This window comes from Saimiri boliviensis, chromosome 2, assembly GCF_048565385.1.
Source record: "Saimiri boliviensis isolate mSaiBol1 chromosome 2, mSaiBol1.pri, whole genome shotgun sequence".
NCBI lineage: Eukaryota > Metazoa > Chordata > Mammalia > Primates > Cebidae > Saimiri > Saimiri boliviensis.
In genome coordinates this window covers 13,902,775-13,926,196 of record NC_133450.1, presented here as the reverse complement: position 1 = coordinate 13,926,196, position 23,422 = coordinate 13,902,775, and the positions used below count along the sequence as shown (strand labels likewise).

Here is a 23,422-nt window from a genome sequence, read left to right as displayed (position 1 = left end):
GCTGAAACTGTGTTTAATTCATCTTTGTATCTCCCATGATGACAGAAGCCTCCCGTCCCCTCAGAATTTCTCAAAGAGTATAAGTTTCTGACTTCTCCATTCATCCCTCTGAGGGTTGACATACCTGTGCTGGCCTCACAGAGGCAGGGAAGAATGGGGAGCAGAAGGGGGAGGTGAACTGATGGGTCAGGGCACATGGGAACCTGGCTCCACCAATTTCCCAGCCCTGAGGCCTTGGACAAGTTGCATTTCTGAGCCTTGGTTTCTTCATCCGCAAATGGGGATGATTTAAATAGCTGACTTTTACTGAGCATGTTCTCTGGGTCAGGCACTGCATTAAGCGTATTGCATGCAGACTTATTCAGAAAGCATTTTTGAGGGCCTCCAAAGTGTAAGGAACACCACAGCCTCAGAAGGAGAGGCTTGAAGAAGACAGGTGACTGGCCAAGGTCACATGCAGGTGAAAGAGTGGCAGAACTTATACCCCAGAACCCACTCTTTTTTTTTTTTGAGATGGAGTTTTGCTCTGTTGCCCAGGCTGGAGTGCAGTGGTGCAATATCGGCTCACCACAACCGCCACCTCCTGGGTTCAAGCGATTCTCCTGCCTCAGCCTCCTGAGTAGCTGGGATTGCAGGCATGTGCCACCACGCCCAGCTAATTTTGTATTTTTAGTAGAGATAGGGTTTCTCCATGTGGGTCAGGCGGGTCTCAAACTCTCGACCTCAGATGATCTGCCCGCCTTGGCCTCCCAAAGTGCTGGGATTACAGGTGTGAGCCATCATGCCCGGCCTCCAGAGCCCACTGTTACAACGAGCCCTCTGTATTGGACGGCCCCAGCAGGCCCGAGAGGACAGGCCAGTGGAGAGCTCAGCACGGAGTCAGCTGGGAGAGACTGCTCTGTGGTGGCGCTATTCTCAGTGGAGGCCAGGCCCAGCTGGCCTGGAAGGAGCTTGAAGCCTGAATTCAGGGTGTGGAGTAATGAGAGTCCAGCCCCACATAGGATGCCATGGGAGGAGGCCCTTCAAACTGGGATTCTGAAAGAACATGTGCAATAGGAGGGACCACGGCTGCCCTGACGAAGGGGTGTGGGCTAACCCCAGAGCAGGCTCTTTACTTGTGGCCTCAGCTGCCCCTACAGAAGGCTGGAGCTTGAGAAGAAGCCAGCCAAGAGAGCAGTGGAGGAGGAAGCTGGTCACATTCAGGTCTGGCTGACTCACAGGATCCGGGCTGAAGGATATAGGTCTGGGAGTGCCCCAGAAAATATCTCACTGATATGGGTACAGTCTAATTTACTGGATTGCCTCTGGGGATTAGGCATAGCCTCCCTTCCCAGTGCTGCAGGGGCTGAATCCACTTCCCCACCCCTACCAGTGACCTCAGGCAGATGGTCCCAAGCACAGAAAGCTGTGATTTGCTCAAAGGACCCTTCTTGGCAGAAGCTGGCAGACCTCTAGGCTAGCCAGAGGAGATAGGCCTGCAGTGCACAGCCCCCGGACTGGACATGTGTACACACAGCAACCAGAGGGACAGGATGTGAGGGCCAGGCTGGGCAGATGCAGAGAAGCCTTGAAGCTACCCATGCTCTTCTCCCCTAAGTCGTCAGTCAGCCCTGTTGGGGTGAAGAGCTCCACAGCACCATCCTCTTCTGGTTCCTTTCCCACTGTCTTTTGAGTCTTCCCCTTCATCAGCCTCCCTGCTTCTACCCTAGACCCACAGTCTGTTCTCAGCACAGCAGCCAGAGTGATAGTGTTAAAGATTATATCACTTCTGGGTTCAAAGCCTTCCGGTGTACCCTCATCCACTCCAACTTCACTCAGAGCAAATGGTAAAACATACCTCTTGGACACTATTTCCTACTTCTTTCCCCCTTCCTCCCTCTGCAGCAGCCACTCCGGCTTTCTTGCTTTTCTTCAAATAGCTCAGGGGCACCCTCCCACCTCCAGGCCTTGGCACTGGCCGTTCCCTCTGCCCTGAACACTCTTCTCTTAGATGTCTGCATGGCATACCACCTTACTGTCTTCCAGCCTGCCCAGATGTCACTGTATTTCTCAGCACTCAAATTAATGTTATTTGAGGACGATTTTCAAAGGTATGGACAGGCTGTAAGGAAACCCCAAGGGAGAGTGCAGTGCCCAGGCCCAGTAGCATGGGGCGTCTTTGCTACTCCCAGGTCTGACAGGAGGGTGAGGAGGAGGGAAAGACATGGCTGGTGGAATAGGAAGGAGAGAATTGTGGGAGAGGGCCACCTAACAGGAGCTGTGACCCACAAGGAGGGAGCCAGGGGGATATACACCTCCCTGGCCTGTCTCAGCTAACCTGCGAAGCTCATTGGCTGAATCCAGAGCCAGGATGCAGTCCTTCAGGTCAGCCTTCCCTGGGGATCTGGAGGGCAAATGGAAGTTCCCTAGCACAGTTGTTTTCTTGGGAAATGTGACTGCTCCCCACCCCCAACTCCCAAGTCCTCTTACCTTGCCCTACTTTTTCCCCATAGCACTTAATGTTGTAAATTTACGTATTTATTATGGTTATTTTTATTGTATGTAAGCTCCAGGATGGTATCATTTTCAGTCTCTTTTATTTTTTGTTGTTCCCAAGTATCTAGAACACTTACTGGCATGTTGATGACAATCAGTAATTGTTGAATAAATGAATGCCTACTCAATCTCTCTGGGCACTTTAGGGAAAGCCTTTGGTGCCAAACGGGGCCCCTGCCTGGGGAAGGAGTGGGTTGGTGCTGCAGACTGGGGTTCCAGGAGTGGAGAGAAGCCAGCAGAGACCCACCTGGGAAGGAAGGAGAGCCTGCAGGGCTGTGTCCACAGCAGCCTCCCATTCTTGTGGCTCCCACTGCACATCCCTGCCACTCCCCAAGGCTGTGACTTTGAGACTGGTAGGATTTTCCTTGGCAAATGCATCATTCTACTTGGTCTCTCCAACAAGGCACCACTCTGTGAAATCTCCTATCTCATGAATTAGCTCTTTGAAGCACATCTGGCTCCTTTCCTGGGCTTCTAAGGAATGTTTTCTTCAAGGATTTCTGGACTCACCCTGCAATGAAAAATCCAGGAGTTGTAGTCTTGGGGGCTGTGTTCTATGCCTCCCTGATGAGGCCTTGGGTTCCCAGGTACAGGGCATTGTGGAGCTTGTCTGACCCCAGGGCTGCCGTTGGTGCACTCTTGGGCTCCTTCCCTCAAAAGTCCCCAGGAATGCTGGGAACTCCCTGAGATGGCACACCATAATCCCTTCACTAAGCCTTGATGTCCTGTGGGAGTGAAGACCCAAAACAACGCAAGGCAACGCAATTGTACTCCAACTGTAAGGCTGTGAATTTTCGTTAATGGATCTATAAACTGAAAGTGATTTAAATTAAAAAAAAATAATATTTGAGGAGAGAGTCTTGGAAAATGATATTAATCTTAATCTGGAAAAATAAACATTCAAGAATAGAAGGAAAATTCTGAAAAACGACAGGAACACACTACCTAAAATCCAGAAGTCTTAAAGTAAAAGGTTGATAATTTGGACATGTACAAATTTAAAACCTAAATTGAGAAAACTGTCAAAAAAACAAAGTCAAATGGCCACACACTGTGGAAAACTATTTGTAACATAATATCAGATAAATATTTTTAAATCTTTTTAATATACGCATTTTATGAATCAATATTAAAAAGTCTAATCAAATTTTAAAATGGATAAAATATATAGACAATTCATAAGAAAAAATTAATGAACAGCAAATACATAAAAAGATGCTTACCTTCACCCATAACTGAAGAAATGCATGGCAAAATAACAATGAAAAGCCGGGCGCGGTGGCTCAAGCCTGTAATCCCAGCACTTTGGGAGGCCGAGGCGGGTGGATCACGAGGTCGAGAGATCGAGACCATCCTGGTCAACATGGTGAAACCCCGTCTCTACTAAAAACACAAAAGTAGCTGGGCATGGTTGCGCTTGCCTGTAATCCCAGCTAGTCAGGAGGCTGAGGCAGGAGAATTGCTTGAACCCAGGAGGCAGAGGTTGCGGTGAGCCGAGATCGCGCCATTGCACTCCAGCCTGGGTAACAAGAGCGAAACTCCGTCTCAAAAAAAAAACCAAAAAACAAAAAACAATGAAATACAGTACAATTTTCAGCTGCCAGATCAGCATGAATTGAAGTGTTTTACAATGTATAGTGTTGGTAAGGGTGTGGTAAAAGATAATCTAGTGCATCATTGGTGGGAATGTAAATTGAATAATATTTTGGGGGGGCAATTTGGAAATAATAATAATAATAATTATTATTATTATTTTTTGAGACGGAGTTTTGCTCTTGTTACCCAGGCTGGAGTGCAATGGCGCGATCTCGGCTCACCGCAACCTCAGCTTCCTGGGTTCAGGCAATTCTCCTGCCTCAGCCTCCTGAGTAGCTGGGATTACAGGCATGCGCCACCATGCCCAGCTAATGTTTTGTATTTTTAGTAGAGACGGGGTTTCACCATGTTGACCAGGATGGTCTTGATCTCTTGACCTTGCGATCCACCCGCCTTGGCCTCCCAAAGTGCTGGGATTACAGGCTTGAGCCACCACGCCCGGCCGGAAATAATTATTATGGTAGAATAAAAGTGGTCACAAGTTCTCTGATATGCCCTCCATGGAGAGGTAGGGTCTGTGTCCCCTTTTCTTGAATTTGGGTTGGACCCTGAGTTCTTTGGTCAATAAAATACAGCAAGTGATACTGTCCCAGTTGCAAGTATATTCCTTAGATTGTCCAGCAGTTTCCATATCCTCCCTCTTGGAAGCCAACTCCCTGGTTACATGACCTGCATTATCTGACATTCACATGCTGTGAAAAACCCAAACTATATGGGGAATCCCTACAGGATATGACACCACATGTTGAAAGAGCAGTCAAAGAGCACTGAGGCCCGCCCAGTCATATTAATGATGAAGCCATCTTGGAAAAGAATCACAGATGAACCATCCAGCTGAGCCCTTCCTAAATCTCTGACCCACAAAATCATGAACAAAATAAAATTGTTTTGAGCACTAAATTTTGAGGTAGTTAGTTATATAGCAATAGAGATCTGGAACACCTATTCAAATTTAAATTTACCCATTTAACAGCAATTGAACTTTTATGAATCTAAGCTACTGAAATAGTTGTACATGTGTGTGTGCGCGCACACACACACACACACACACACAGTTCATTACAGCACTATTTTTTTTTTTTTTTCGAGATGGAGTTTCGCTCTTGTTACCCAGGCTGGAGTGCAATGCGTGATCTCAGCTCACCGCAACCTCCGCCTCCTGGGTTCAGGCAATTCTCCTGCCTCAGCCTCCTGAGTAGCTGGGATTACAGGCATGCCCCACCACGCCCAGCTAATTTTTTGTATTTTTAGTAGAGGTGGGGTTTCACCATGTTGACCAGGATGGTCTCGATCTCTTGACCTTGTGATCCTCCCACCTCGGCCTCCCAAAGTGCTGGTATTACAGGCTTGAGCCTCTGCGCCCAGCCTACAGCACTATTTATAATAGCATAAGACTGGACATAATCGCTATGTCTATCATTAGGGTGATAGCTAAATTAATTCTAGTATATCTAGCTGATGATATACAGTATGCCAGCTGAAATTCTGAGACAAGAAAAAGTCCTGTCTGAGGTCCTGTGAGCCTAGGGTGATATAACACAGTGGTTAATGTCACAGAACCTGGCTTTGCCCTTTATGATCTATGTGACTTTGGGAAAATCACCTCTCTATACCACAATTTTGTCATCTGTAAGCTGTGGAGGATAATCATAATACCTACTTCAGAGGGCTGTGGTGAAAAATAAACAAGTTAATATGACAATGTGATATATATCTGTGCTATATGTATTTTGAAGATTTGAAGGGCTTGGGGTTTTTTATATTTTTATTTTTTGGGATTTTTAAATTGAGTTGGACCAGAGTTTTAATATCTTAAAATGATTCCAAAGCACAGTATCTGCCAGATTATCATCTGAAGGCAGAAAGGAAAACTTAAAGAAATGGACTCATACTCTTCTTCCTGTTCTGACTCTTGCTGTCTCTTAGAGATTCTTCCTACCTCAGCAAATGCAGACCCACTCATTTCTTTTTAACAGCTGCTCAGCATTGGATTGTATTTTTTTTTTTTTTTTTTTTTTGAGATGGAGTTTTGCTCTTGTTACCCAGGCTGGAGTGCAATGGCACGATCTTGGCTTACCACAACCTCCACCTCCTGTGTTCAGACAATTCTCCTGCCTCAGCCTCCTGAGTAGCTGGGATTACTGGCACGTGCCATCATGCCCAGCTAATGTTTTTTGTATTTTTAGTAGAGACGGGGTTCCACCATGTTGACCAGGATGGTCTCAATCTTTTGACCTCGTGATCCACCCACCTCAGTCTCCCAAAGTGCTGGGATTACAGGTGTGAGCCACCACACCCGGCGGATTGTATGATTTTATAATCACGCATCACAGTTTATTTTGTTATTTCCTATTGATGGGCCCTTGGGCTGTTTCCAGTTGTTTGCTATAGTTACAAAACAAATCACAGTAGATATCCTTGCATCTTTACATAATTACTGCAATTATTTATATGGTATAGATTCCTAGAAATGGAGTTGTTGACATGAAAGGTATGTACATTTAAAAAATTCTCAGCCTGACCAACATGGAGAAACCCTGTCTCTACTAAAAATACAAAAAAAAAATTAGACCTGTAATCCTAGCTAATCCGGAAAGGTGGAGGCAGGGGGAATCCCTTGAACTTGGAAGGCAAAGACTGTGGTGAGCCAAGGTCTCGACATTGCATTCCAGCCTGGCCAACAAGAGCAAAATTCCATCTAAAAAAAAAAAAAAAATCTGAAATTCTGATAGCTATTGTCAAATTGTTTCAATATCTGGTCCCACCTTTCCCTCCAATGCTTTTTGTTTTCATAACATTTCTGTCTATTTTTACTGTTTTGTTTTTTTTTTTAAACGTTAGTATCATTTTGCCAAATCTTAACAGGCTGAGTTTTGAATGAGTACAGGGACAGATTAGCTACCACATCTGCCTTGAAAAGTTAACAGTTGGCCAGGCACTGTGACTCACGCCTGTAACCCCAACACTTTGGGAGGCTGAGGTGAGAGGATCATTTGAGCCCAGGAGTTCGAGACCAGCCTGGGCAACATAGGGAAACCTCATTTCTGAAAAAAACAAAACAAAACAAACAAACGATTAGCTGAGCATGTGTTGGCACGGGCCTGTGGTCCCAGCTACCTGGGAGCCTGAGGTGGGAGGATCACTTGAGCCCTGGAGATAAGTCTGTGATAAGCCATGATCTTGCCACTGTACTGCATTCTAGCCTGGGTGACACAGTAAGACCTTATCTCAAAACAAATAAATAAAAAAGTTCACAGAGTGGCAGGGATTGGGGTCAGGAGAATGCTTTAATTGGGGTTGGAGGAGGGGATGACAGCTGCAAAACAGTTACTTGCGTCTGGGCCAGGGATACCACAGAAGGCTTGACCGTGGGTTCTGGAAACCCTCAGGAAAGGAGCATTTTGAGTTTGGAGCAATCTGGGAGGCCTCTACAGAAGAGGTTTCCTGCCTAGTCTTTGTAGTGGTTACAGAGCACTTTCTAGAACAACTGATTTAATTCTCACAATAGCCCTTTGCATTAGGTAGTGTTATTATCTGCACCTTCCAGATGAGGAAACAAGTATGGAGGATGAAGGTCTTGCCCAACTCCAACCTCCCAGCTCTTAAATGTCGTTTCCATTTTTCTTCTCCTTGCTTCCCAAGCATCTCTCCCTGACCCCCAACCTCCTGTCCCCTACCTTGAGCCTCACTGGCTGGGCTGGCAGAGCCCTGGGCAGGTGGCATGCTCAAGGACACTGCACATGGCTGTGTTACCTTCTTACAGAGGTCACACATCTGGTGCATTGGGCTTTCACAACAGGCTGGATACTGTCCCTGCTCTGGGACCCAGATCATAGAAGCTGCCTCACCCTTCAACTCAGCAATGCCAGGTCATCCCATCCTTCTCCAGGCAAACACCTCTCTCCCATCTGCCTGTTAATCTAAAAAAACCCACAGGAACAGAAAACACACTTATAAGTGTAAGCTAAATGATGAGAACTCATGGACACAAAGAAGGAAAACAACACACACTGGGGCCTACTAGAGGGTGGAGGGTAGGAGGAGGGAGAGGAGCAGGAAATATCTATACTAGGTGCTAGGCTTAGTACCTGGGTGACGAAATAACGTGTACAACAAATCCCCATGATACTAGTTTACCTATGTAACAAATCTGCACTTATACTCCTGAACCTAAAACAAAAGTTAAAAAAGGACCTGTAATCCGAGCACTTTGGGAGGCCAAAGCAGGTGGATCACTTGAGGTCAGGAGTTTGGGAACAGCCTGACCAACATGGTGAAAGCCTGTCTCTACTAAAAATACAAAAATTAGCCGGGTGTGGTGGCGTGTGCCTGTAATCTCAGATACTCAGGAGGCTCAGGCAGGAGAATCACTTGAATTTGGGAGGCGGAGGTTGCAGTGAGCTGAGATCATGCGACTGCACTACAGCCTAAGCGACAGAGTGAGACTCTGTCTCCAAATAAAAAATAAAAAATAAAAAAAAAGTGGGGGAACCAGGTGTGGTGGCTCAGGTCTGTAATCCCAGCACTTTGGGAGGCCGAGGCGGGTGGATCACAAGGTCAGGAGATGGAGACCATCCTGGACAACATGGTGAAATCCTGTTTCTACTAAAACTACAAAAATTAGCTGGGTGTGGCCAGGCACTGTGGCTCACATCTGTAATCTCAGCACTTTGGGAGGCCGAGGTGGGCAGATCACAATGTTAGTAGTTCCAGACCAGCCTCACCAAAATGGTGAAACCCCCGTCTCTACTAAAAATACAAAAATTAGCTGGGCATGGTGGTGTGTGCTTGTAATCCCAGCTACTTGGGAGGCTGAGGCAGGAGAATTACTTGAACCCAGGAGGCGGAGGTTGCAGTGAGCCCAGATCCCACCAGTGCACTTCAGCCTGGTGATAGAGCTGGACTCCATTAAAAAAAAAAAAAAATTAGCTGGGCGTGGTGACACATGCCTATAGTCCCAGCTACTCAGGAGGCTGAACCAGGGGAATTGCTTGAACCAGGGAGGCGGAGGTTGCAGTGGGCGGAGATCATGCCACTGCACTCCATCCTGGAGACAGAACAAGATTCCGTCTTAAAAAAAAAAGGCCTTTAGAAGTTCATTTGGGTTAAACATTGACCCCTTTTAAAGGGGTCAATGCAGCTTTTCAAAATGCTCATTCCTCTAATGGGAATCCATAATAACTCCCTACTTTCTTTGCATAAGTTATTGCATCTTTTCCCTCATTAGAAAGGCCTGAGGCTGTGTGGGAAGTAAACTGCCACTTAACCCCACATTTACTTACATCCTTGCCACCACGCCTCTTCCTCTCTCACCCTGCCCCCATGGCACAAGTCCTTAGCCTAGCATTCAAGTACCCTCACTGGCAATCTTGCGGGAGGCGGGGGGTCTCCGAAAATAGTGCAGCAGAAAGCCCAGCGTGGAGGAGCCAGTTGGGAGACTCAGCGTGTGGGCACTCTGCTTCCCTGCGCGGAGCCTCCTCTGTCATCAGCGATCCAGCCCATCCCAGGTTAGACTACAGTCTGTAACCCCTAGCCTCTCCCTCCTCGCTCCCTTCTGGCCTTCGTCACTGTCGTGCCCGTAGTGGGGACAGATCGTGGATGCGCACACCGAAGGGAATTACGGTATTGACCGACAGCTGCTCTTCGCTGGCTCTGGCTCCCTCGCGTGTCGACAACCAGAACTGCAGCGAGGCCCAGAGGCCTTCGGAGTTCCGGTAGGACTCTAAACGTGAGAAGCCAGGCTCAGGGAAACCGGCTAGTCCCACTCCTAGTCCCTCTCACCTGGGTCCTCTGCATCAGATTACATGCTTGCGCTATTTTTTCTTTTCTTTCTTTAATTTTTTTTTTTTTTTTTGTAGAGACAGTGGGTGTGTGCGCGTATGTGTGCGTGAGGGTGTCTCACCATTTTGCCCAGGCTGGTCTCGAACTCTTGGGCTCAAGCGATCCACTTGCCTTGGTCTCCCAAAGTGCTGGGACTGCAGACGTGAGTCACGACGCCCAGCCCGTTTGCGCTGTTTTCTGAGGCTTTCTGCCAAATTCCTTTTTTTTTCCTGGCAGGAAAGTTGCTCCCTAAAATCGGGGTGTCTCAGTGGACTGGCCCGGTTGGACCTCACCTGCAGCCGTGGCCTGACCTGGGATCCAGCACGGGGTTCAGCGCCATGGAAATCACCTGTTTCTCCTTTGGAGAGAGTCACACCTGGATGCCATTCTTAATTCTCCACACCTTGCTGTATGTCCCTGAGCAAAAGCTAACCTCAGTGAGCCTGTCGTGCCTCCTCTTTAAAATGGAGCTTTCATATTGTAGCATTTGCATCACAGAGTTGTCAGTATGATTACATGGGATAGTACAGGTTGCAGGTGGAGAGCCAGAGGATAATCATCACCACCACACTAGGGCACCCACCCACTGTGTGCCTTGGACTGCTCTAGGCATTTTGAAATAACCCTCTTAAAAACGGATCATCCAGCCGCTCGCGGTGGCTCACGCTTGTAATCTCAGCACTCTGGGAGGCCGAGGTGGGTAGATCACGAGGGCAGGAGTTCGAGACCAGCCTGACCAACACAGGGAAACCCCGTCTCTATTAAAAATATAAAAATTAGCTGGGCGTGGTGGCATGTGCCTGCAATCCCAGCTACTTAGGAGGCTAAGGCAGGAGAATTGCTTGAACCCAGGAGGCAGAGGTTGCAGTGAGCCGAGATCATGCCGCTGCGCTCTAGCCTGGGCAACAGAACTAGACTCTGTCTCAAAAAAAAAAAAAAAAAAAAAAAAAGAAAAGAAAAAAAGAAAAGAAAAGAAAAAGGATCATCCACAGATGAATAAATTGAAGGTCAGAGAGATTTAGTGACTGCATGAGGTCACACAGCAGAGCGAGGACTGGACTCAAAAAGACATAGATACACAAGTGCTGGGAGATGTGGGTGGAGTCTAAGGTCTGTGAATTTAGAGCAGGGATCCCCAACCCCTGGGCGGGACCTGTACAGGTTTGTGGCCTGTTAAGAACCGGGCCTGTTAGGAACCAGGCTGCACAGCAGGAGATGAGCAGCAGGCATTACTGCCTGAGCTCTGCCTCTTGTCAGATCAGCAGAGGCATTAGATTATTACAGAAGCGTGAATCCTGTTGTCCCCACATGCGATAGGTTGCTGCACTCCATATAAGAATCTAATGCCTGATGATCTGAGTTGGGACAGTTTCATCCTGAAATCATTCCAATGCCCCCACTCCAGCCCATGGAAAAATTATCTTCCAGAAAACTGGTCCCTGGTGTCAAAAAGATTGGAAACCACTGGTTTAGAGGGTACGGAGGGGCCTGAAAATAACCTGGCCCTGCCTCCCTTTGGTTAATGCTTTCTTCCTCTAATGGATCATTCATCATCTCTCAATACAACGCCAAGTTAAGGGAGCAGGAGGAGGGACCTGCATCCCGGTCCAGGACTGGGGTGGCCGCTACCGCTGCGCTCCTAGCAGGCAGGGTGAGGGGTCTGGAGGAGCGACGGCCCCCTCCCCTCGGCTCCCTGGGCCCCGCCCCCGCGGACGCGCGCCTCGCCCGGCAGCACCAGAGCGCGCAGGGGCTGCGTAGCGGCGGGATGCAGGAGGAGCTGGCGTGCGAGACCGACTGCTGTGAGTCCGTGGGGCCGGGGAACGGGGCGGGTCGAGGCTGAGAGGACTCCCGCATCCGTTCGGGGAATGCCAGGGATGAGATTGGCGCCCTCCGAATGGCCACCTCCGATTTGGGTGTCTGTGTGGTTCTGAGCGGAATGGTCACTGGTCCGCGCGCCGGGGCGAGGGGACCTAGCCTGTGCATCTGGGAGTCGGCGGTGCCACCCGCCAAGTGAGCGGGGCGCACGAGGGGAGGGGCAACAGCTGAGGAGAGGTTAACTACAAATAATAAAGATAATAGCGATCCTTGACTGCATGCTGTAGTTTGTGCGCCAGGCCTTGACCCATGAGAGGCACATTATTTGATCTTCGCTGCGGCCATATGGGTAGGATAGTTTGTTATCTTCATTTTGCAGGTGAGAAACTGAGGCACAGGGTGTTTAAATGAGTTGAGCCAGGTAACACAGCCATTGAGTGGTAGAAGTGCTGTAGGCCCCAGCTCCCCCGGAAGGCTGGGGCTGGAGGACCACATGGGATGGGGCACACTCTCAGAGAAGAGGAGCCTGACTGGCCACAGGTGGGATGAGGGCGCCTCTGAGCCTCCCTCAAGGAGTGTGCCCAGTGCTAGGGCCTCTAGGCCGGCCAGCAGCGTCTGTGTGGATATCAGCTGGCCTGGGACAGATTTGGCTGCACTGTCTGGGAGAGGGGATTGTGCCGGTGAACGCACTGTGAGTCCTTGATTCGGAACCCTGGCTGAGCCCTGACTGCTGAATCCCGGGGCTCTCCCTCAAATGCCTATAGTGCAGCTCACTGGATTCCCTTGAGACCTATAGTGTCCAAAATGCTGGCATACTGCATCTACTCAGCTGAGGGATGTGTTGGGGATGAGGGTGCTCCATCAATATGCTAATTATTTCAAAGTAGGTACATGGTTCTGCCTGGGGCAGAGGATCACTTGCAGGGACCTGTAAAGAAAGTGTAGCAATAGAGCATTGCAGTGTGTAAGCAGAGAATTCTGGGCAGAGGACCCAGCATGGGCAAAGGTTCAGTCAGCTCAGTGGTATCGGATGTGGCTGCAGAGGGTGCATAGGGCGAGGTGGATGGAAGAGATGAGACTGGACTTGATTTCACTCTAACTTGACCTTCTCTGGCCTGGCTCTCCACAGTGTCTGCTGGCTTCCCACTGGGACACCTGGCTGTTTGCCAATACACATCAGGCCAGTCCCCCTAAGCTGCCACTAAGATAGAGGATGCCAAATAGGAAGGGACCTATACAGATCTCTTTCTTCACCCTCCCCCAATTTTACAATGGAAGAAACAGACCTGCAAGGGGGATATGACTAGCTCAGGAACCTGCTGCTGAAAAGTGGCCGGGCAGATACTAGAACCCAGGTCTCTGTAAGCACATACTTGAATTGGCAGCTTTTTTTGGCTACCAGAATTTGACCCTTTGCCTTGGAGAAATAATAGTGATGGTGATGGTGCTGCTGGTGGTGGTGTGGTCATTATGTGCCAGACACCGTGCCAGGGGCTTTTCATATCTCATTTCTAATCATTATGTTAATCTTGTAGGGAAGCTTACACCCCTGTTTTAAAGATGAGGAAACTGCCTAAGTCACACAGCTAGAAAGTGGTTTAGCCAGAGTTGAACCCAGGACTGTGTGATTGTCCCCTGGGGTAGCAACTCTGAAGTCCACAGGTTGTATCTGTGAAGCCCCAGAAAGACCAAGATCCTCTTCACACCCGGAGAAGGCTGTGTGGAATTTATCCAGAAAAACAAATTGCATGGCGGGCTGTCTGTCACCTCAGTGCTTCTTTTTTTTTTTTATTTTTTTATTTTTTTTTAATTTTTTTTTGAGACGGAGTTTCGCTCTTGTTACCCAGGCTGGAGTGCAATGGCGCGATCTCGGCTCACCGCAACCTCCGCCTCCTGGGCTCAGGCAATTCTCCTGCCTCAGCCTCCTGAGTAGCTGGGATTACAGGCACGTGCCACCATGCCCAGCTAATTTTTTGTATTTTTAGTAGAGACGAGGTTTCACCATGTTGACCAGGATGGTCTCGATCTCTCGACCTCGTGATCCACCCGCCTCGGCCTCCCAAAGTGCTGGGATTACAGGCTTGAGCCACCGCGCCCGGCCCACCTCAGTGCTTCTTAGCCTTCCCTACCAAGACGCTCGTCACCTGTCCCTGGATACACAAAAGGGGCTGGGTTCAGACATTCATACTGGACCAAACATGCAGGCTGTGGGGTCACTTGCCCTGAAGTGACTATGCAAAGGGCCAGCAAATATTTGTTCTCTGTGGTATCTCTGCTTGTATAAGCAGAGATTTTTTTTTTTTTTTTTTTTTTTTTTTTTTTTTACCATACCAAGAGCTAGTTTTAATTTTTTTTTTTTTTTTTTTGAGATGGAGTTTCGCCCTTGTTACCCAGGCTGGAGTGCAATGGCGCGATCTCGGCTCACCGCAACCTCCACCTCCTGGGCTCAGGCAATTCTCCTGCCTCAGCCTCCTGAGTAGCTGGGATTACAGGCACGTGCCACCATGCCCAGCTAATTTTTTTGCACTTTTAGTAGAGACGGGGTTTCACCATGTTGACCAGGATGGTCTCGATCTCTCGACCTCGTGATCCACCCGCCTCGGCCTCCCAAAGTGCTGGGATTACAGGCTTGAGCCACCGCGCCCGGCTTTTAATTTTTTTTTTTAGAGGAAATACTATAATTTAAAAAGTTGTAAAATATTTAACAGAATTTCCAGCAATGATTATTTCCAAAATGTAAAGATTTAAAACATAATTTGTACAAAACTAAAAATCAGAAGGATTCATTCTTGCTTTTTCCTTTTTTAAAAAACTCAGGGCTGGGCGCCGTGGCTCAAGCCTGTAATCCCAGCACTTTGGGAGGCCAAGGTGGGTGGATCACGAGGTCGAGAGATCGAGACCATCCTGGTCAACATGGTGAAACCCTGTCTCTACTAAAAATACAAAAACTTAGCTGGGCATGGTGGCACATGCTGTAATCCCAGCTACTTAGGAGGCTGAGGCAGGAGAATTGCTTGAACCCAGGAGGCGGAGGTTGCGGTGAGCCAAGATCGCGCCATTGCACTCCAGCCTGGGTAACAAGAGCGAAACTCCGTCTCAAAAAAAAAAAAAAAAAAAAAAATTCAGACAATTTGTCACAGAAAGTTCGGCACGTGATAGCAACTGCAGCCTCAGTCCCCCTTGGAATCGCTGTCCCTCCACATGGGGACAGAGCGCCGCACTGAGGACAGCAACACGTCTTCAATCTTCTTAGGGTTTTCCTCCAAGTCCATCTTAATTGCTCCGGATTCAGACAGTTTCCATTCCAACTCATTTCTTGTCAGGTTCATGCCACCAAACACCAGAGGGCCAATAAACTGAGCCTTAATATCACCTTCCAGGTAAACAAATATCGTGGGCAGATTCCTATCAGGATAATTGAGTATGCAGGTTGTTGAAATGGCTTTGATAAACTTGACATCAGGAAACTTGCTGGCAAGTCCACTGAGGTGCTGATTTATCAGGGCACAGAGGGGAATTCCTTGTTTGTAAAGGTGCAAGATGACCCACAAGCCCTCACCGGCTTTGGTAACTTCTTGAACATAATCCTTCCCTGAGATCTCCAAAACTTCTTCAAATTTATTCTTCAGTTTAGTTGCTTTCCACTCAGCCAGTCCTTGCCGTCTGTACATTTCAATAGCACGTTCATCCTTCTCATTAAACTCGTCTTCATGATCCTTCACCTCTTCCAAAGTCATATCTTCATACATTGTCACCACTGACTGACTGCTGGACCATGTGCTGCTCCTCTTCTGCCTCCTCTTCCAATTCTTTCAGACTTTCCTTGGGGGGTAAGATGCTCTTTTTGTGTAAGATGTCATTCCACTCAGTGTCTGCATTGGGGTCCTGCATCTTGTTTCCAATCGCTCAAGCCAGTTGTGCCACCTCTTTCTTTCTTTTTCTTTTTCTTTTCTTCTTCTTCTTCTTCTTCTTTTTTTTTTTTTGAAATGGAGTCTTGCTCTGTCACCAGGCTGGAGTGCAATGGTGTGATCTCGGCTCACCACAGCCTCTGCCTTCCCGGTTCAAGTGATTCTCTTGCCTCAGTCTGCCTCACCTGTAGTGGCGTATGCCTGTAATCCCAGCTACTTGGGATTACAGGCATGCACCACCACACCTGGCTAATTTTGTATTTTTAGTAGAGATGGGGTTTCTCCATGTTGGTTAGGCTGGTATCAAACTCCTGACCTCTGGTGACTGGCCTGTCTTGGCCTCCCAAAGTGTTGGGATTACAGGCATGAGCCACTGTGCCTGGCCTGTTTTTATTTTCTTTTCAGAGACAGGGTCTCATTCTGTTGCCCAGGCTGGAGCGCAGTGGTGCAATTATAGCTTATTGGCAGCTATAATTGCACCACTGGGCTCAAAGAATCCTTTTGCCTCAGCCTCCTGAGTAGCTATGACTACAGGCAAGTGCCACTACACCTGGATAATTTTTTTTTAAACTTTTTTTTTTTGTAGAGCTGGGGGTTTTGCTTTGTAGCCCGGGCTGGTCTTGAACTCCTGGCTTCAAGCAATCCTCCTGTCTTGGACTCCCAAAGTGCTGGGATTGCATGCCTGAGCCACCATGTCTGGCTCAGAAGCAGAGTTTTGTGGGTTTCTCCCTGTGCCCACCTTTGGGCCTGCTGTGAGCTGTGGGTGGATGAGGAAGGTTCAAGTATGGTCAGGGCCTCCAACATGGTTGGGGTCTAGCCCAACCATGTTGGAGGCCCTGACCATACTTGACCCTTCCTGATCTGTCATTCTAACATAATGATTAGAAATGAGACATGAAAAGATATGAGGATGAAGACTAGACATCCTCACAATCAAGAGCTGTCAGGATGACGGTAGCATGGGGCTCCAGTGGGATGCAATCTGGCCTGGGTCCTTCTGGCTCAGACACTAACCTGCAGTCTGACCTCGAACCCACAGAAATGTGTTAAGGGTTAGCAGGGGGAGCTCTGAGGTTCCCTTTAGTCTGACACTCTGTGCTAAAGGTACAGCGATGGGGGTGAGAGGAGCACAGAGAAGAGAGAGACCACAGAGAAGGAAAATCACGGTGGCCTCAGCATGGGAAGGTGAAAGCTGGTTAGGATTTGGGCAAGAGAGGTTGGAAGAGCCTCCCAGCATGTTGGGAGGCTGAGGCAGGCAGATCACTTGAGGTCAGGAGTTGGGGACCAGCCTGGCCAACATGGTGAAACCCTGTCTCTGCTAAAAATATAAAAATTAACCAGGCGTGGTGGCTGGTTATGTATGGTTGTAATCCCAGCTACTGAGTAGGCTGAGGTGGGTGAATACTGTGAAATCGGGAGGCAGAGGTTGCAGTGAGGTAAGATTATGCCACTGCACTCCTGCCTGGGTGACAGAGGGGTTGGAAGAAGGGGTAGAGGAACAAGGAGATGGAAGGCACAGAAGTAGGGTGAACATGCCTCTGGCCTCACTCAGCACTGGCATGCATTAGGTAGCTCAGTAAATCCTGGCTGTTTTCTACACTAGACTGCACTGTGGAAAAGGTGGTTACTGACTCCAGAGGGAGTTCGTTTTATTCCTTCCCCAAGAAACAGCTCTCGGGAGGGCACATGAAACTTGGATAATGGGGCACATATTTATGCTGCTGTGGATGGCCTTTCTCTCCTCTCTCATCTTGCGTGGCTGCGGGGTGAGTTAGTGAGGAAGAGCAGCCTGTCTGGGGAGGACCCTGACCTTGAGAGAGAGGAGGGCCATGCCGCTCTGCCCCCGTTTTCAGTTGAAAGACCCCTACCGCGGAAATGTTCAGGAGTGGGAATGGACTGTTTACCTCTCCTGTCCGCAGTGTGGGGGATCCTTCCCCTCATCCTGCACCCCATTTTCTCCCCCCAGTGCTTCCTCTGGAGAGGCAGCTCCATGAGGCCGCCCGTCGGAACAACGTCAGCAGGATGCAGGAGTTGATTGGGAGGAGGGTTAACACCAGGGCCAGAAACCACGTGCGTAATGGGCTCTGAATCCTGACACCTGGGATAGTGTCATGATAATGCCAGTACATTGAACAGTTCATTTGAGCTACAGGAAGGCACATTGGCTGTGTTAACTTGCACAGAGGCTCAGGCTCTGTCCTCAGGGCCTGCATTGTCTCCAGGAATCTGAGGCTTAGAGTGGTTGGGTCCCACCCAAGGTCAGGATCAGGATTCCAAGCCAGGCTTGAGCAATTCCAGAGGTCACACTATTAACTTCTGGGACCCATCTGAGAGGTATACCCAAGAAAGGGAGGTTAGAGACAGGAGGGCCAGGGTCAAAGGTCAGTAGCCAGAAGTTGGCAGATGGGCAAAATCGGAGGAGAGACATTACACAAAGCATCCCACACACTTTTCATTCCCTCTGTGACAAGTTGTCATAAGAGTGTGTGCAGGAGGGTGAGGAAAAGCCTCCCAAGGAGGCGGCTTTTTTTTCTTTCTCTTTTTTCTTTTAGATGGAGTTTTGCTCTTGTTGCCCAGGCTGGAGTGTAATGGTGTGGTCTTGGCTCACCACAACCTCTGCCTCCCAGGTTCAAGCAATTCTCCTGCCTCAGCCTCCTGAGTAGCTGGGATTACAGGCAAGTGCCACCAGGCCTGGCTAATTTTGAATTTTAGTGGAGATGGGGTTTCCCCATGTTGGTCAGGCTGGTCTCAAACTCCAGACCACAGGTGATCCGCTCACCTCAGCCTCCCAAAGTGCTGGGATTACAGGTGTGAGCCACCGCGCTCAGCAGAAAGTGGCTTTTTTTCTTTTTCTTGAGACAGGAACTCACGTCGCCCAGGCTGGAGTGCAGTGGAGCAATCACAGCTTACTGCAGCCTTGACCTTCCAGGGCTCAGGTGATCCTCCCACCTCAGCCTCCCCAGTAGCTGAGACTACAGGCACGCACCACCATGCCAGGCTAATTTTTGTATTTTTCCTAGAGATAGGGGTCTTGCTATGTTGCTTGGGCTGGTCTCAAACTCCTGGACTCAAATGGTGCTCCCACCTCGGCCTCCCAAAGTGCTGGGATTACAGGTGTGAGCCACCTCACCCTGCTGAAAGTGGCATTTTTGTGGAGCCAGGTGAAGGGTGGTATTCCAGGCAGAGGGAATGGCCTGGGCAGAAGCCCTGAGGAAGGAAGGAACAGCTGGGCTCCAGAGAGGGGATGTGGCTTGCCGGAGACCACACAGAAAACTAGTGCTTCCTTTCATTGTCCCCTCATAAGGTGAAAACTACAGACAGGAGAAGCGAGCACAGGGGACACAGGCTGGCTTCTCCCCAGCCTACTTGGATGATGTGATGAACTGCCTGAGAATGAGGTGGGGCATCAGGCCCCTTCAGCCCTGTTCTGAGAGACAGAAGGGGACAGAACCCAGGCACTCTGGTGCCTCTCAGGGACTTGGAGGATAATCCTTGGCCACACAGGGCTGGCTGCCCAGCAGGGAGAACAGCAGGAAAAGGCCTAGAGGCGGGAAGCTGCTTGACATTTCTGTGAAGCAGTGGTGGGCAGCACCAGAGCATGCAGAGCCTCAGCATCCCCCGGGTTAAGAGTTTATCCTGAAAGCCACGGGAAACTGTGAAGAGTTTGAGGTGGGGACTGATGGGTCCAGTCATTTTACTATGTTAGCAGCCTTGGTGGCCAGGTTGGAGAGGAGCATGGGGCAGGATGGGGCTGCGTTCCCAACCAGCTGGTCACCAGAGCCAGCAAAGACCCTTCCAGCCTGCAGAGCAGCTGTCCTGGGGTAGGGTGTGGGAGGTGGTCCAGGCAGCCAGGTGGCAGCTGCACCTGACAAGTGTCATCTCCCTCCGGGCAGGTTGGCAGGGTAGCCCTGCACTGGGCTGCAGGTTCAGGGCACGAGCAGGCTGTGCGTCTGCTCCTGGAGCACGAGGCTGCTGTGGACGAGGAGGATGCGGTAGGGGCCCTCACGGAGGCACGTCTGTGTGTGTGTGTCTTTCTGTCTGTCTCAGGTGGTGGGGGGCACTGGAGGTCTCTCTGGGTCTATGAGCCGGTTGCTGAGATTGTTGCCAAGATGCAGACATTCAGGTGCAGAGTGGCAGGGAGTCAAAGAGTTCAGGCGCCAGGGACACTGCACTGATTCTGCTTTCCTCCTGTACATTAATGAAAAGTTTTCCACTCTCAAGGGCCTTCTGGTTATCTGAGCCTTTTCAGTCCCTCATGATGCCATGTGAACAGGGAAAGGGCTGTAGAACAGATAATTGGGTGGATTGATAGAGGCCTGATTAGCAAAGGCTCCAGGAGGAAAGTTTCTCATGATATGCTGCGGGGCTCTGCCCTGGCTAACACTTCAAAGTCTTGGATAAAGACTAATAGTTTTAGGCCGGGCACGGTGGCTCAAGCCTGTAATCCCAGCACTTTGGGAGGCCGAGGCGGGTGGATCACGAGGTCAAGAGATCGAGACCATCCCGGTCAACATAGTGAAACCCCGTCTCTACTAAAAATACAAAAAATTAGCTGGGCATGGTGGCACGTGCCTGTAATCCCAGCTACTCAGGAGGCTGAGGCAGGAGAATTGCCTGAACCCAGGAGGCGGAGGTTGCGGTGAGCCGAGATCGTGCCATTGCACTCCAGCCTGGGTAACAAGAGCGAAACTCTGTCTCAGAAAAAAAAAAAAAAAAAAAGACTAATAGTTTTAGTTAACCAACTGGCAGGCAATGTATTGCTGAGAGAGAGCACTGAAGAGTAATGGGGTCTACAAAATTATTTCTACAGGTTTGGGAAATGGGCTGAATCTAAAAATGACATTTGAAAGGGATATACTTACAGCTTTGACTAAATTTAAATTTGAAAAATGCTGGGTGCTGTGGCTCACGCCTGTAATCTCAGCACTTTGGGAGGCCAAGTAGGTGGATCACCTGAGCCCAAGAGTTGGAGAGAAGCCTGGGCAACATAGCCAAACTCTGTACGAAAAATACAAAAATTAGCCAATGTTATAACCTGGTGTCTAAATAAATAGACAAAAATTTTAAAATAAAAAAAACTGGTCAGGTTCGGTGGCTCACGCCTGTAATCCCAGCACTTTGGGAGGCTGAGGCGGGCAGATCACGAGGTCAACAGATCAAGACCATCCTGGCTAACACAGTGAAACCCTGTCTCTACTAAAAATACTAAAAATTAGCCAGGCATGGTGGCATGCGCCGGTAGTCCCAGCTACTTGGGAGGCTGAGGAAGGAGAATCACTTGAACCCGGGAAGCGGAGGTTGCAGTGAGCTGAGGTGGTACCACTGCACTCCAGCCTGGGGGGCAGAGCAAGACTCCATCTCAAAAATAAATAGTAAATAAATAAATAGATAAACCTCCCTGCAGTGACTTAACGGTCCACAGAAACAGTTTTCTTTGTTCTGGCTTCTCTCTGCTCCCAGGCCCCACCATGTGGGGGCTGGATTACTAGTTGGGATTGAGGTGAAGCAACAACCCTTACCTCCCCATTCCTCAATCCTGTCTCCTCCCTGTACCTGTTAGGCCTTATTTAGCGAATGCCTTTAGGAGAAGATGTCTAGGATCCTTAGTCTGAACTCCTTGGTGAAACACTAGTGCCTCTTGCATCAACTATTTATACCCACAAAGACCCTCACTATCACCACTGTGCTGTTATATCTTCCTTCAGGGGTTTAGTAAGAAAAGATGCTATAAGGAAGAACAATAAGAGGGGGCCCTTTTAGAAATCCTCTCTGTTGGCCGGGCGTGGTGGCTCACACCAGTAATCCCAGCATTTTGGGAGGCCAAGGCGGGAGATCACCTGAGGTCAAGAGTTCAAGGCCAGCCTGGCTAACATGGTTTCACCCCGTCACTATTAAAAATACAAAAATTAGCCGGGTGTGGTGGTATATGCCTGTAATCCCAGCACTTTAGGAGGCTGAAGTGGGCGGATCACAAGGTCAGGAGTTCAAGACCAGACTGGCCAACATGGTGAAACCCCATCTCTACTAAAAAAAAATACAAAAATGCCGGGCACGGTGGCTCAAGCCTGTAATCCCAGCACTTTGGGAGGCCGAGGCGGGTGGATCACGAGGTCAAGAGATCGAGACCATCCTGGTCAACATGGTGAAAACCCGTCTCTACTAAAAATACAAAAAATTAGCTGGGCATGGTGGCACGTGCCTGTAATCCCAGCTCCTCAGGAGGCTGAGGCAGGAGAATTGCCTGAACCCAGGAGGTGGAGGTTGCGGTGAGCTGAGATCGCGCCATTGCACTCCAGCCTGGGTAACAAGAGCGAAACTCCGTCTCAAAAAAAAAAAAAAAAAAAAATACAAAAATTAGCTGGGCATAGTGGCTCGTGCCTGTAATCCCAGCTACTTGGGAGGCTGAGGTAGGAGAATTGCTTGAATCAGGACCCTGGAGGTAGAGGTTGAAGTAAGCTGAGATTGTGCCACTGCACTCCAGCCTGGGCTACAGAATGAGACTCCATCTCAAAAAAACAAAAAACAAACAAACAAACAAAAAAATAAGAATTCTCCTTCAGGAGTTTAGTAAGAAGAATTCTATTTCTTTTGCAAATGGCAATCAATAACATTTTGAAAAATAAGACAGCCTGGTGGGCTTGCCTGCTGTAGTCACGGGGTTCAGGAGGTGCTGGAGAAGGGACATCCTGTTGTTGGAGGAAGGTCTCTGGTGATAGGCCACAGGACTCTGACCTGGACAGTTCTTAGGAACTATGTATGTGGGGAAAGCTGGTTTAGGACTGTGATGTATCCTGGGAGACCCCGCTGTCAGGAGGCTCTGGCTCCCATGGCTCTCCCTCCCCCAGTCCTGAGCCTTCACTCTTTTTATTTTCCTCCCTCTGGACTCTGTCTGTGCTGGTTCTTTTTCCTCCCTCCTGCACCCAGCCCACAGTTACTGATTTTTTAGCAGGAGCTGAGCTCTGAGCCAGTGCCGGGTCTCCTGGCCTCTTTGGCTCTTCTTAAGGCCAGCTGTACACCCTCATTTTTGTTGTTGTTGTTGTTGTTATATTATTTTTAATTAAAAAAAATACACCCCCATCTTGGGTGATAGACCCTTATTTGAAGCTCTATGCTGGGTCCGACACCTTCCCTAGGATTTCAGGAGGAAGAACTTAAATTCTTGTGGTCCCTGCTGGCTCTGCCTTCCAGCTTCTGGTCAACTTTTGGTGTCTTCTTGAAACTTTGCAGATCGTCCTTTGACTCCATCCTGGCGTCATCCCAAACATGGTTTCCAGGGACTCCATTTACACAAGGCTTGTGGTGTGGGATGGCTTTCCAAACTGGGAAATAGAGGGGACCTACGTCACACATGAAAACAGTGTAAAAATCCTAAAATCCCTTCTTTGACATTCTGTTCTTTAACGGCCCTGGGTCCTTTCCTTGTCTTGGCCCCAGCCTCTGCTCCCCTCCTCTCTCCAGTGCTGTCCTTGTCTGCACTGCTTCCCTCCTGCCTCCATATTCTTGCCTTTAAAAAAAATTTTTTTTTGTATTTTTTTTTTTTTTTTTTTTTTAGTAGAAACAGGGTTTCTCCATGTTGGTCAAGCTGATGTTGAACTCCCAACCTCGGGTGATCCGCCCACCTCGGCCTCCCAAAGTGCTGGGATTACAGTCATAAGCCACCATGCCTGGCCTAAATTCCCACCTGTTTCTAAAGTAGAGCAGTGAAATTCTCTTTGGATGCTTGGGAGCCTGCTGATCAGTGAGTCCCC

The 23,422-nt window shown here is 49.0% G+C and overlaps 1 protein-coding gene and 1 pseudogene across 10 annotated transcripts in view; one reads left to right on the top strand and one right to left on the bottom strand.

The window, feature by feature from the left end:
- The first annotated feature begins 11,698 nt into the window (after positions 1-11,698).
- The window catches only part of ANKDD1A (ankyrin repeat and death domain containing 1A), a 46,120-nt gene continuing 34,396 nt past the window's right edge, over positions 11,699-23,422 (top strand). For 3 of the 10 annotated variants that reach the window (XM_074392814.1, XM_074392813.1, XM_074392810.1), the window contains exons 1-2: positions 16,616-17,744; positions 19,568-19,666. In XM_074392814.1, coding sequence (XP_074248915.1) covers positions 17,550-17,744; positions 19,568-19,666 — 294 coding nt within the window. In that variant the 5' untranslated portion in view covers positions 16,616-17,549. Of the gene's footprint in view, positions 11,751-16,590; positions 17,745-19,567; positions 19,667-23,422 lie in introns of those variants that run through there. The other 7 variants (XM_074392812.1, XM_074392809.1, XM_074392808.1 and 4 more) reach the window with 7 other exon arrangements.
- On the bottom strand, positions 14,937-15,725 carry LOC101038923 (phosducin-like protein 3 pseudogene; annotated as a pseudogene).